Genomic DNA, 13,883 nt, shown 5'->3' with positions numbered 1-13,883 from the left:
CAAAACAAATTCCACCCTGATATCCCCATACTTACAAATCTTTCACAGTTTGGCTCGTGTTCTATGCCATCTGGGAATTTGGCACAGGATCTTTGCACCATCTCTTGCCCTTGGAGCCACAAATCTTGTCAGAGCAGTACTGATGCCCCTTGCAGGATGGAGTGGTGATGACTGTCTCCCAGGGAAAGCCTGCTGAAGGACAAGATTGGCTCCCAAACATTATGTCTTAGAAAACAGGGCAGAATCTCACATATATTCTAGTGGATATATTCTGGGGAAAATGCATAAAATATCACCTAGAAAGATACTTCTTTATCTTAAATTAATATTTTTTTACATGTTTCCTTGTGTTAATTTGCCATTGGTGACTGGTAGGGAGTTTGGGTTGAAAATGGACTTGAGGATGAAGTATGAATGAGTAAACACTTTGACCCAATTCTGTGTTTAAAGCAGCAACACCACTAGCATAAGAAAGGATTAGAGGCTCCACTTAATGGGAAAAATATTAAAATTCAGACAGATTTAGAGAGTACCTAATTTTGACAGAATTCCTTAAAGCATGTTGGAGTGCTTGTTTCCTGAACCTGTTTGCACGTAGTACTGGCTGTAAATGAACTCTGTCCTATAGTGAAAGAAACTTATTCCTGTGTTTACATAAAGATTCCCCAAACAGCTGTAATATTCCCCCATCCACATATAGGCCTCTACAGTCACTTGTTCCATGAAGAGATGAACAGGAGAGGCAGGAGATTGACATAAGTGGCCTGAATTAATTTTTTTTTCTAGGCATACCTCTCTCCATCGAGTAAATAATGTGAGGAGAGGTAGGAGACAAGAGGGGAGTATGGATGTGTGTACACAAAAACCAGTTGTCACATAGATAACTCAAGGATGTGGTGGGTTGGGATGCCAAAATAGGTTTAAGTGCCATGATTTTGGGAAGGCTTCCTAGGGGAAGAGGACAATAGTTATTTTGCTTGTTTACAGGAATGTGGAAACAAACCTTTTATTATCTGTCATACTTCTATATATTTCTTCAGCTTGGGTTTTTAATGATTTTTTAGCTGTGTATTCCTTTAAGAGGTCCTCCTAAGTTTAATTTTCTTTTTGAAGGAGAAAAGTTGAACTCTAAATAATTTCAGGGTGCTTTTTTGAGTTCTAGTTACTAGTTAGTAGCAGGGAGCTTTGAAACCTGCAGTAGGAATGATGGGTATAGTAGTTAAAAACATTTAAATCAACAGCATTTCGCAGCAGACAGGCCTTTCAGTTTGATAGCAACATGTTTAAAAAAACACTTGGGATTTTGCAGTAGGCCTCCATCCTTTTTATATATTACAAGTAACAGAATAGAGCTACATTTTGTGCCTTTGAATTCCTGATTTGTGTGGAAACCTGTTGGTGTTGTTTCTCTGGTTCCTTTATGGGGGTTATTTAACCTGATTTTGTGTTGGAAGTATCAGAATAAAGGTGGCTCCCACAGCATATGTTTAAACATCTTTCAGATGTGTGTGTATGTTGGGTCATTTCAAAGGTGCCTGTGACAAGGCAAGGCAGTAAGATCTGAAATGAGGAGGCAAATGGAGTGTGGGATTGTGCTACAGATAAAAGCAGTCACCTCTCATGCAGGTTGGATTGGATGGGGGTGCATGTTCTGAGCCATATAATGCAGATTACCTCCTTCCAGGAGATGTTTTTTGTTCCATCTGCTCCTTTGTTGCCGTGTGTAGAGGACGAGTTCAGAGAATAAACTATGAGGATATGACAGTGAGCAGAAATAGGTCATCAGACACAGGATTTTAAAGGGTTTATGGTTAATCCAGGGTTGTTTGGTCCTGGGGAGTGTAATGATTTGAAACAACTGTATTCCATCAGTTTATCTGTTGGGAATAAGTAGCCTTGGGCTGGGCTTAAGCCTCCACAGATGCTGTGGTAGGAAAGGCTGCCACAAAATACTCCCTAAGAGCCCGTGCTCAGTTGCTGCAGATCATCTGTGTACCCTTGCATGAGGTTATGCCTGGGTAGGTGGTTTTCTTTGTAGTGAAGTTAAGATGTGCACATGAATACATATGTTGTGATAAGAAGACCAGGAGAACTCTAAAGGAGATGCTAAGAGGGAGTTCTGTACAATTCAGTGTGCTCTTCAGAACTATCACTCAGGTGGTGAGTGCTCTAAAGCAGGGCATTTTTTCAATAACCAGCATGAACTTTTGCGCTCGTGGAAAGTGCCAGATTGACAGCTCTGGAGACTGAACCCTTCTATTTATCCACAGAACAGGTACAGCACAGACAGCAGCACTGCCAGCTTCCCCACAGTGTCTCCTCACTATGTCTCAACCCTGTTCTGGAGGAACCCCCTGTTGAGGTGAGAAGGTAGTTCAGTCTCTTCATGTCCTGTCAATCCTTGGCCTGACTGCCCAGGCTGTGAGCAGGGTGGCAACTCATGCAAACTGGGATGGAAACCTGTAGGACCTGGGCTGAAACATTCAGCAGATTTCATGTAACAGGAGTTACATGAAATATTCCACACATCTGATGGTTCTCCAGTTGCCTTTTTGCTTTAAGGGACATAGTCTGAGGTCCAGGAACTGACTTTGAATCCAAAGCCTCTCTGTACCATTGCAGTACTCTCATGTTTTGGTACTATGTGTGGCTAAGAGGACACTGGGGTTAAAATCCCCACAGTCCCCTTTTTCTCCACAGTTGAAGGGATAGCTATAATGGTTGTAGGGTATTTTGAATAGCAAAAATAGATTATATAAATATGTGCTATGTTAATATTTGCCCTTACTCTAATTAACTTGTTTACCTAATTTCCTGCATATTATAAAACACTGACTGTCCATCCCCTTTTCCTCCTGGCACTGCAGCTTCTAATAAGGTCCTTGTGAACTAATACAATACTGAGACACTGGTGCTTTAAAAACCTACTTTCCTTTGCAAAAATAGTAGGAAATTGGCTAGATAATAAGTTGTACAGATTAATTTACTATCTACAGTGGGCCAGTAGTTAATAACTCTATGAAACAGGGAAAGTGCTTTGAAATGTATAAAAGTAGAATAAAACTGGATGTTTACCAAGCTCCAGAAAAGAAATTTGCTTCAGCAACCCTGTAGTTTGGGAGATTCCTCCCAGCTTAGTCTTTTATTTTATTCATGGCTTTGAGGCTGTTTTTCAGCTACAGCGAATTCTTCTGCAGCCAACAAAAATCTCAGTACTGATGCTTCCATGGCTTTGGGGGTTTTTTGGGTGTTTTGTGTGTTGTGGGGTTTCTTTGGTTTTTTTAATAGAAGAAAATGAAACAAGGATATGTAAGGCTATTGTCATGATTTGAGAAATTTTCTTTGCCAAATGTTAGGTACTCTCTTGAGCATCAGATCAATGGTAACTTCAAAAAAGGGGTTTGTGTGCATGTTTTAAAGCATTTATTCATATTAATAAGTACTCCAGGCCAGTGTTAGTACAGATAAAGCAATTCAACTGAGCTTGTAGGTTTTTTTCCCTGGTTGTTCTGTATCTTTGTCTCTGTTTACATGCACACCTCATGTGACAGTTCTGAGGACAGGGAAGGCACAGTTACTCAGTGGCTACTGAGCTGACTTCCAGGATTCTGGATCATGGCAGAACGATTGTTTTAAATCTTCATCCCCTCCTGAATCCAGTCCAGAAAATTAGCTATAATTACCATAATGGCAACTAATTGATTTCCATGAGCCTTTCCCCTGACATGTTGTCTTTCATCTGCAGACACATTCTGAGGAGAGACCATTCCAGTGTGAGGAGTGCAAGGCTTTGTTCCGAACCCCGTTCTCCCTCCAAAGGCATCTGTTAATCCATAACAGTAAGTGCTAAGTCAGAGAGGAAAAAGGGCTTCCTCAGTTCTCACCCTCCACGGAGAAAAACAGACATATGGCACCTTGCTCCAGTATGCAACTTGCTGCGTTAAATTGGTATTAAGTTTCAACTCTAACCCCAGGCAGTTGGAAAATTCAGAACCAAATTCAAACCTTGTCTTTAAATGCACTTAAATGCAAATCCAAATATGCTGTAGAAAATCTAGCAATGATTTGAGGTCTGACGACAAGAGATTTATTTCTGCATTCAGTGAGATAGTGTTACCTCCATTTTAAGAAAGAAGAAGTGGAAACAGAGATAACTTGGTGACTTACTCAGCTTTTGTGAGTAATCCAGTTTAGAGCTGGACGCTGAGATTGTCTCTTCTGTGCCAGCCCAGGCTCGTGTTTCCTGCCCCTGGCATAGAACTAACAGCTCAGAGAAATGCTGTGCCCATTTTACCTCATGAGTAACTTGTTCTTGGCATTCTGTCCCATTTTTAACTGACTGTATGAAAGTTCATTTTTGGTGGAATTTTCTCCTTCTTTAATATTTGCAGAGCCCAAACTGCGATTCAACCCTGTGAACATCAGCAGTTTATATTTTAGAAAATACTCATCTAAAATCCTTGTAACTTAGAAGGCAGTACTTAGATTTGGGAAATTTTCACATTGATATAACGAAGAAAACAACAAAACTTTCTTTTTTTAATCTCATCTAACAGTGTTTCTGTTAGATGAATTATTGGACTTCATGTTCAGTTTGTTCTTTTATTATTACCTTTCAAACCTTCTGCAATTTTATAAGGCTGTGGATTTTGTAAATTTTTTTCCAATGATAAATGTTAAAAATGATGAGGGAAAAGTTACAAGCATCTTCAGTAATGTATATCTAATAAAAAGCATTTGCAGACTATCCAAAAGCTGTAATTCACAGTGTGTAGAATTGTAGGCCTTGGCGAGGGTCTCGCTAAAAACATCTATTTGACTTTTTTTTAAGAGGATGGGAGCTCAGGAAATTTGAGATTCTGAGTTAGGACTGTGATTTGTGGCAGATCGAGCTGTTCCTGAAACACCACTATAAAGAAGGAAGAGGAACAGGCCAAAATTTCTAAATGGATTTAGCTGCCTTTACCTAACTGTGCTGCAGGAGAAAGAAATGGTTTGTGAAGCTCAAAACTTCTAGGAAAAGTTGAACTTCAGCCTACAACACGTATTTTTTAATTTAATATCCCCCTGTTGTTTTAGAAGCAAACATGCTGCAGGTTGATGTAGAATTGCTTAAATTTTACCTCACAAACAACTTAGTGGAAAAAAATATATTTCATAAACTCCCTTTTCAGGTGTTTTCTGTTTTGCAATTCAAAAAGGAGTCAAGGATGTAACTTTCAAAGTTCAAGATCAGCCATGTCCATTTGTTGAGAAGGACATCATCCTTTCCATACATTTACTTTCCTTTCTCTCAAAAGACGTACACAGGTGTTCAGAATATGTCTCTTCCTCTCTTTTAATTAATTAATTGGATTTTAAAACTTTCAGCCGTGTTAACCTGGCCTCTGCCACAACCTCCAGAGACATCACCCCAGTTAGAACAGCAATGCTGCTGCAACTCTTCGCTTATTCCATGTTTGTCACGTGACTTTGCCTCTGCTGATGTGAATGAGATAGCATTTCTTGTTTTGAGAATTCTTTTAAATTCAGGAAAATGCCTCTTACCATTTATTTTCAAAAGATGCAGCCTGTTTTTTTTCTTAATTTCCCCATGACATTTTTACCCAGTGAGATGCTCCTTTACTTTCTGTTCCCAGCACCTAACTTCTCATTGGTCTTTGCTGCTTATATTCAGTTTTCTGAAACAATAAGCATTAGTGTATTTCCACAAAAATCTGGTATCTTTAGACCTGTTTTTTTCTCTTTATGAGGTGAGAGGACCTTCAAGTGTGATCACTGTGATGCTACTTTCAAAAGAAAGGACACGTTAAATGTTCATATTCAAGTTGTACACGATGGACATAAGAAATACAAGTGTGATCTCTGTGACAAAGCTTTTGTGACACCTTCAGTCCTGAAGAGCCATAAGAAAGTGAGTAGAATCAACTGACCATATTAATTCCTGGAGCCCTAGCCTGTAATACATTGACTTCAGTTTAACTTTTGGTGAAGGATCTTGCCAAGATGGATCATAAGGTTTAAAAATATTTCCATTGATGAACTCTGCATAGATTTTTAAAGTTTTCCTCGTATTCCTTTCTAAAAAATTCAGTATGACTTGCTATTTCACATTAATAATGTCCATATACATATATGTGTTTTTATTTTAATGGAAAGCAACCAGCATTTATTGTTTATCCCTATACTAATTTCAATATTTCTTCTTAATTGTAATTGCTTTTGCTTTGTGCTGCTGTCAGACTAGGACTAGTTGGATGCCTTGTAGTTGTAATGTATTGATCCCAGAAATCCCTTTTGTGTTTGGATCTTTGGAATTAATTAATAGCTGTCTGTCTGGTATTCCCCAGTGTTGCTGTTAGAGTTACAAGTGATTTCTAAATAACTGTATCCTAATCAAGAGGGATTTAATTCATATCCTAAAGTCAGAGAAGGAAAACCTGCAAGTCCATCTAGTATTGAAATGAGATCTCATTTACTCTTCCTTCAGCTGCAGCACAGTATGTAGTGGGTGAGGGATGGTTTTTATGATGTAATGAAGGACTTTGTCACTTCAGAGTCTTTCCTACAAGGAAGAATTAATTTTTCCCTATCTGAAGAGTGCAAAGCTTGAAACCCAAATAGTCAGCTGTACATGTAATTGAATGTGTTATCTTTCCTATCCTATTTAAATTAACACTTATAAATTAAGTAATGCAAAGTTCTCCACTGAAAGAACAGCCAGAGTTATAAGGCAGAGTTGCTCAACAGGCCGAGAAAAATCTTCAGTTCAGAATGGGGTGTGGAAAGTACATTGTGAAAAATGCTGAGGTCCTTGTATGTAATTTGTTTCGAGGTGTTCTTGCTGTTGACCACAGAGGTCGGATGGGAGAGTTTGTGATTATTTTTTTTCCATTTTGAAACAATTCTTCTTATATCAGCAAGGCCCTCTACCCCTAAAAGCTTGATTTCAAAAGACAAGCTCAGTGTAGTGAGAGACCTTTGAAAGCTCCAGTTTGAGTTTGCCACAGGAAAAGTCATATTAGGTTGGGGAAACTATTTCCACTACATTTCATAAAGTACTAAAATTCTGTGAAATGATAAGCTTTTAAAAATAGACCCATTTATGTATATTAAATTTATCTGGTAACCAAACCATTGTTTGCTGGTTTAGAAACCACTATCACAAATATCTTGCTGAAAAACAGGTGTCTTACTCTTGCAGCATGAAAATACACATTTTTAATAGTAATAGTAGTAACCATTTAGGAAATAGTAAACTTAGGAACTGAAAAGGAAGTTTATTTTGACATTAATAATAAAATTTGTTTAGAAATTTTAGAAAAAAATTGAAAGAACACCTATAGCTGATTCCTTAGAATCTCTGCCTGATGTGATGGTATAAAATATATAATGGAGATAATGTCAATACAGTTAGAATATTCCATATTTCACATCTTTTAAATCTATACTGACTAGTTATTTTTGTTTCTCCCCACCCCGTGCAGACTCACACAGGAGAAAAAGAGAAGATTTGCCCATATTGTGGACAGAAGTTTGCAAGCAATGGAACACTGAGAGTTCATATTCGAAGCCATACAGGTATTTATTCATTATAGTGAGCAGAGAATGCTTTCTAAATCTGTAACAAAGTACCTGTCTGCAAACAGAAATGCAAGTTTACAGGTGGCCCTAACACAGCATCTTTTTCCGACATTTCGCCTGCTTGATGTGTAAAACCTGTTGTCAGGTTTCATTTTGTGAGCTTTTATCTGAATAAGTGGCATCAGTGGCATCCCAAAGAGGTTTCTTTGGGACAATTTGTCTCCAACATCAAACGGTGTAGATTCACCCTTGGCAGTCAGAGCATCAGTTAACAAACAGCCTTCCTGTGACATTCCAGTCACTCTGCAGGAGCAGGTTTGGTTTGCTGTGTTCTCTGTGTACTGTCAGTGTTGCACATCAGTTTGCACAGAGTAGAGGGGCCTCAGTTTTTCAAGTTGACAGTGCAGAGAGCTCTTGGGAAAATGCTTTATAGCTGCCTGAGTAAAGATGCTTTTCACACATGTGCCGCTGGCAGTTCCATTTAGGCTCTCTCAAGCAGGCTTTCCTAAATTTAGGGTTTAGGCTGAGGTGAATTTCACGAAACCACACACCAGAGATCTCTAACCTTGCCTACAGAACTGTGCAAAGTTTGTAGCCACTATTATAGGAGAAACATTAAACTATGGTATTTTGTACTCTGATCCTTTCCTCTTCCAGTCTAGCTGCTATTATGATGTCAGTCCCATTTTGGTGGAGAATTTTGTGGTTCCCATCCTTCACTGGGAGAATCAACTGAAACAGATTTTCATGGTTGTTTTTGATGTCATGCTGTTAACGGTTCCTGACCATGTCTTGATTATCCTGGGGAAAGATGGAGGGGAGTTGCTGCTAAGTTGAGACTTTTGGCTTAAAACAATTATTTTCAAGTTACATGGCAAAATAAATACCTTATGTAAAGTTGAGTGAGAAAATGCCACGGTTGGGTTCGTGTAGCTCTGGAGAGATGGTTTTGCTTTGTGCTGTACCTGAAGACTTCAACCGTGTTGTTCGTGGCCATAATACATGCAGGGTAATCATAAGAGGGAATTGTTGTCCAGTGTTCAGCGAGCCTGAGGAAACACAGCTTTGAGGTGCATCATTTCCAAGGGAAATAAGGGTAGCTGATGAAGGAAATCATTGTCGTCTGCAAACAGGGCAAAACAAAAAAAAACAAAAGTTGAGCACTGATTTGGTGGCCCTTAGCAATAAAGTTCCCTGCATTATGAAAATCCTTGACAATTTTTCAGGCAAGTTCTGAGCAGTAAGAAATTTTCAGTTCATCGCGAACTTTATTCAGAGGTGGATGTTTGGTTTCTAGACGTTGCAGTGATGAATACTTCATGTTCTTGGTATCTGTTAAATTCTGTGGGTTTAAATTCATCCTTTCAAAACTGTGCCCTCTTTTTTTATTTTGGTCAGACTTCAAAGTAGCACTTTTCATTCTGGGCTAGAAGTGAAACAGCCAACCACTGTCTGTTTTCAAGGGATGATTCATCTTTGTGAATTAAGCCTTGAGCTGGGGCTGGGCTTTTGCTGCAACTAAGCAGTACAGCATCAGTGTAAATATTGCCAAGACCTTCTGGTCTTAGTCATTACACGTGAGGAGTTTTGAGGTCCAGGTCCAGACCTTTGCATTATCCCATTTTCTGGGCATGTGGTCAACTAGACTTGGTTTTATTAGCTACTTTGTTTAAGAGGCTTTGTTCTGTATTTACAAAATAAAGCCAGGTAGAGTTGTTTTAAAGAGAGTTGTGCATCAATTGTTGTCCTTTTTGTATTATAAAGTTGTTCTTTACAGAAGTTGAGGTTCTTCAGTGCCCTCCTGGTTCTGCTTTGGAATTGTATTTTTGATGTGCTTAATAATCCATATACAAAAAAAGAAGCTCAGAGGGGTTTTGTCTTTTATTTAATACACAGTGTGTGTTCTTAACTATTGTTCCTCACAGACCTGTGCATGCTTCCTTCCTCCCTAAGCAGCTTCCATCCCTCTTTTATCTTAGAGAAAGGCTCTGTAAATGAGCCCTAACAGCACTTGGCCTTTTGCAGAGGCTGAGCTGGTGGGGGTGAGTGCTCACGTGTGTGCGTGGGCAGAGGGAAGGGGGTGAGGGGCAGAGGGAAGGGGGTGAGGGGCAGAGGGAAGGGGGTGAGGGGCAGAGGGAAGGGGGTGAGGTTTGCCTCGGAGCCTGGTGCAATCCATCATCTGCCTTCCAGCCCTGGCACGGCGGAGCCAGCGCTCGGCGGGTCAGCCGAAACACTAGAGCACATTCTCCCTCTCCTCCATCCTGTTGCTTTATGACTTCTTAGGGTCAGAGGGAGCTGGGGTTAATTCAGCAAAAGAATCCTTTGACTGTGATATAAATTCCTTGGCTTGTTCATAAACTGTAAAAGAAATTCTGTGCTCTGCTCCTGGGGCTTGAAAACCGGGGGCCAGGAGGTTAATTGCTTCCCTAAAGTTTTGAGCAACTTTCAGTGTTGACAGTGACTGGCTGTGGTTTGTGCAGCTTCCCAGTTGCCTTACAGGTACCTTTTTGAATCTGTTAACTGCTGTCCTGCCTGTGTGTATTTGTGTGTGCCTGGGTAATCTGTGTATACACACCTTTTATCTGCCTGATAAAAACATTGTTGCTTTCCTAATTAGTTGTGTCCTAATCTCTGTCCTCCTTGCAGTGTAGCACATCAAGTTGTGCAACAGTGACAGCTGTGAAGTACTTCAGATTTGCAGCTAAATTTATTTTAGAGTTAAAAGTATTATGGGTTCTGACTGTAATTCCATCCTTTCTATGCTGTCTTTTGCCTGCTGTTACATAGACACTGGTGAGGGACAACTAATGACCATAAATGTCTTCCAGAAAATGCTTATACATGCGAGTATAGGTTAACACATAACCTTCTTTTACTTTTGCTGTCGCAGTTCAAGTCATTAAAACGGAAACCAAAATATTAGTTGCAGAGCTATAATAAAAATCTTTGATTATTTACATAGTTCAATCATCTCTAACCACAGTAGACTTCAAAGTAGTTGAAGAAAGTAATGAGTCCAAGTACAGTATAAATTTCATTTATTACAGTGTAAAATGTGTCACCAAAAGTTAAATAGCTACACAAGCAACTGTTTGTTCAGGTACACATTAACGTGCAGGCAGGATCCTCATTCCAGCAGATCTTCTGGCAAATTACCTTATCAATAATTTATATTTTCTGTAATGGAAAAAAAGATAAAAGGGAAGCTTGAAGGAACTTCCTCTCATATCATAGTGAAGTATGTGAAAGAATGTATCTGTATCTAGTCAGTGAACAGCTTGCAAATGTCTGCAGATAGGTTGTTGCTATTCAATAACTTATAAATGGTCTCTCTTTTATCTACCCAATTTAAAAAGGAGCTTGCAGAAGGCCTCAAAGGTAAGGATTCTGCATTTCTAAACCTTTCAGTTTATACATCATTGTCCTGTTTATCTCTAGACAACAGTTAAATCTTTCAAAATACCTGTAAAGTTTCATGCAGCTGTCAGCTGCTTGTTGTCTGTAGCCATGAATGAAGAAATGCCCCTTTAAGGGGCAGATTGTTTGAATATTGGCGACATCTTTAGATCAGATGAGTTACTGATTGATTAATGCACGGGATTTTAAAGAGTTCCTTGACCGTTGGGATCACTGAAGTCATAGATGTTAGTTCTCCATCTATAGGGAAACCAAATTGCTTAATTCCACTGATAAATGCAAAGAATGAAACTGGTTTATTATTTAAAGTAGGTGTGCGGGGGTTTTATTTGTTACAAAAATCTTAATATCACTGTAGAACTGATGAGAGTCTGTAAGTGAGTAATAATGGTAGTTCATGCTTTACTGCAGGGAGTCACTCTCCTTGTTTTGTAAGAGTTTTTTACTTAGACTTCATGATTTATTTAGTTAAAAATAGCCAATATCTCAGTTATATCACGATAATTTTGGTGGACCAGATATGACAAACATTTTATCTATTGGTCTTAACTAGAGGTAATCTGAATGCTTTGAATAAACCCAAAACTTTGCAGAAACCAGACCTTTTCAGCTGTGAAAATACCACTTCCATACCTCAAGGATTAAAGCACAGCAGCTAATCTGCCAAATTTGACTGCTGGTTAAAATGAAGTAAGAAATGTCTGTAACTGACCCCTGCCTGAGCCCTGTTTCTCAGAGAACAGGACGTGGAGCAGTTAATGACTTTCTCTGGCTCACTATTAGGATAAAATTACCTGTGCCTTTGGTGTTTCTGGGTCTTGTCTCAGCTGATGTCCTCAAGTATTTTATCTTTCAAATCACAAATTTGTGATGCTCTTGGCAGGGGAAAGCTAATCCTGTGTAGGTACTTCTGTACCTTTAAAGGGCTAAATTTTGGGTGTTTAGTGGTTGTACAACACCAAAGTGGTGAGATTTGCTGAATATATGCTTGAAGTGTGAATATTTACTCTGCATTCAGTATTGTTTTTCTGGCATTTTCTAATTTTAAGTTCTCTTGAAATCACTTGGTTCCCTGAGTTCCCGTTTAACTTAATTTTGATTCCTAATGAAGTTCTTTTCAGCAGAAAAAGCTGCCCTGGTGGCTGAGGGCAAATGTGTGAAGCTGTCAGGTGCTCTGTACGAGCAGCCAGAGTCCCCAAGCATGTGTCCCAGATCAGAGTTTCCTTACATCCGTTCACCTTTTGCCCATCCTCACGTGCTGTCGAATGCTGTCAGCGCCCCAGCTTATCTCTGACTAAAGGAGCCTTCTTGCAATTCCCGTTCTGGGCTGCCCTGTGGATCATCTGGCCTGGAGTGTTGTGTGTGTGATCCAGATGGCCCCCTTGCCTCCCAGTTCCTCCCCTGCCTTCCCTCCACAACTGGGAGATGCTGGAGTCTCCCTTCTTCCCCCCTCCCCTGCCCCAGTCTGAAGTTGGGGCTTTTATAAAGGATTGGACTTTACCATAACTCCAACTTTACTGTTCTGAAAGTTGACATTTTGAAATAATATATGCATACATATACATACAAAATAATCTTCTAATCCTTATACAAAGTAGTTCAGCATCTAAAAAGGAGCTGTATTGAGAAGGTGAAAAAGGAGCGATATTTAGTAAATATAGATGGTAAATGGTCTGTGGAAGAGTTGGAAGGACCACATTGTTCTAATTGTGTTTGTTTATTTCTTTAAGAAAACCAAAGAAAACAGGTACTTTGAAGTTGCATTCACTGCACAGTATCTGATGTTCAGGGCAGTCTGTCATAACAGCTTTTTGTGATTTTCATGGGTGTTGACTTAGACCAGTGGTGCTGAATACCCCAAATGACCAAGCAGAGACATATTAAAAAGCGTATAAAAACTCCCCACCCTGATAATTTGGCTGCATAATTCAAATTCTTCATTCCTTATTACAGCAGTTCAGTTCTAATAAAGGCATCTGACTTTGTAATCAGTTTGTTATATTTTTTTTTTGTGGCTCAACTGACTACAGGGAATGCCAAACACAGTGTGCCAATAGCTACACGTGTGACTGACTTGAATTATTGTGTCAGAATCTTTATTAAATGTCAAGTTGTAGCACTGAAATCTTGAAATCTTAAAAAAACTAATGTGTATTTAGCTTTGTTTCTTAATTGTTTTGCTCCTGGGATATCTGAGTTTGGGAGATCAAACAGCACCTTTGATTGCAAATGTCTCATGGGAAATTGTCCCTCCTGATTTCAAACTGGAATGGAGGAATCTGGTGTTTGACTTCTTCTACTGCATTAAGGTCCAGTAGGTATTGTGATCTCAAGCCAGAGATGTACACGCTTGAGGGGAAAAAAGGTATTGATTCTGTCATGACATGGTTTCAGATCAAAATCCCATATGTTTTTCAATCATGGAATTGTTTTTCATAATCCTTGTATTAAGGTTAAATGTATTTTTATTACGTTAAAAGCTGGGTTTTTTTGTTCATATGAAATCTGGCAGTAGAATGTCTAGACTTTGAATTATGTTAAATCCGCTGCAATTTATCCCAGGATTATTTATTTGGGGCTGTTTGTACAGAAGTGCCATCAATGTGTTGAGCAGTTTGTTCTGGGACAGCAGGGACACGCCAGTCAGCTGTAACTCCAGGGGAAACATGACATTTGTTACATTTGACTTGCTCGGGTGCTTTGCTATTTTAATGGTAGCAACTGTTCTTAGTTAGTGTTGCACCCACAACGTTAGGTCTGGGCTTGATGACTGACCAGGCTGGCAGATGAGAGATGTGTTCCTGTGCCTACTGGATTCTCACACTGGACTGAAGGGAAAAGCCTGGTGGGATGTGTTATGAAAAGTGCAAATTGTAGTCTTG

At 39.3% G+C, this 13,883-nt stretch overlaps 1 protein-coding gene across 3 annotated transcripts in view; it reads left to right on the top strand.

Annotated features, from left to right (window-relative positions):
* Window positions 1–13,883, top strand: part of PRDM5 (PR/SET domain 5) — a 57,835-nt gene that overhangs the window by 26,877 nt on the left and 17,075 nt on the right. For 2 of the 3 annotated variants that reach the window (XM_027659015.1, XM_027659014.1), the window contains exons 11-13: window positions 3,746–3,839; window positions 5,754–5,914; window positions 7,488–7,581. In XM_027659015.1, coding sequence (XP_027514816.1) covers window positions 3,746–3,839; window positions 5,754–5,914; window positions 7,488–7,581 — 349 coding nt within the window. Of the gene's footprint in view, window positions 1–2,270; window positions 2,363–3,745; window positions 3,840–5,753; window positions 5,915–7,487; window positions 7,582–13,883 lie in introns of all 3 variants that reach the window. The other variant, XM_027659017.1, reaches the window with a different exon arrangement.

This window comes from Corapipo altera, unplaced genomic scaffold (assembly GCF_003945725.1).
Source record: "Corapipo altera isolate COAL_440 unplaced genomic scaffold, ASM394572v1 255, whole genome shotgun sequence".
Classification (NCBI taxonomy): domain Eukaryota; kingdom Metazoa; phylum Chordata; class Aves; order Passeriformes; family Pipridae; genus Corapipo; species Corapipo altera.
The sequence above is the reverse complement of the archived record's forward strand: the minus strand, read 5'-3'. Positions and strand labels throughout refer to the sequence as shown.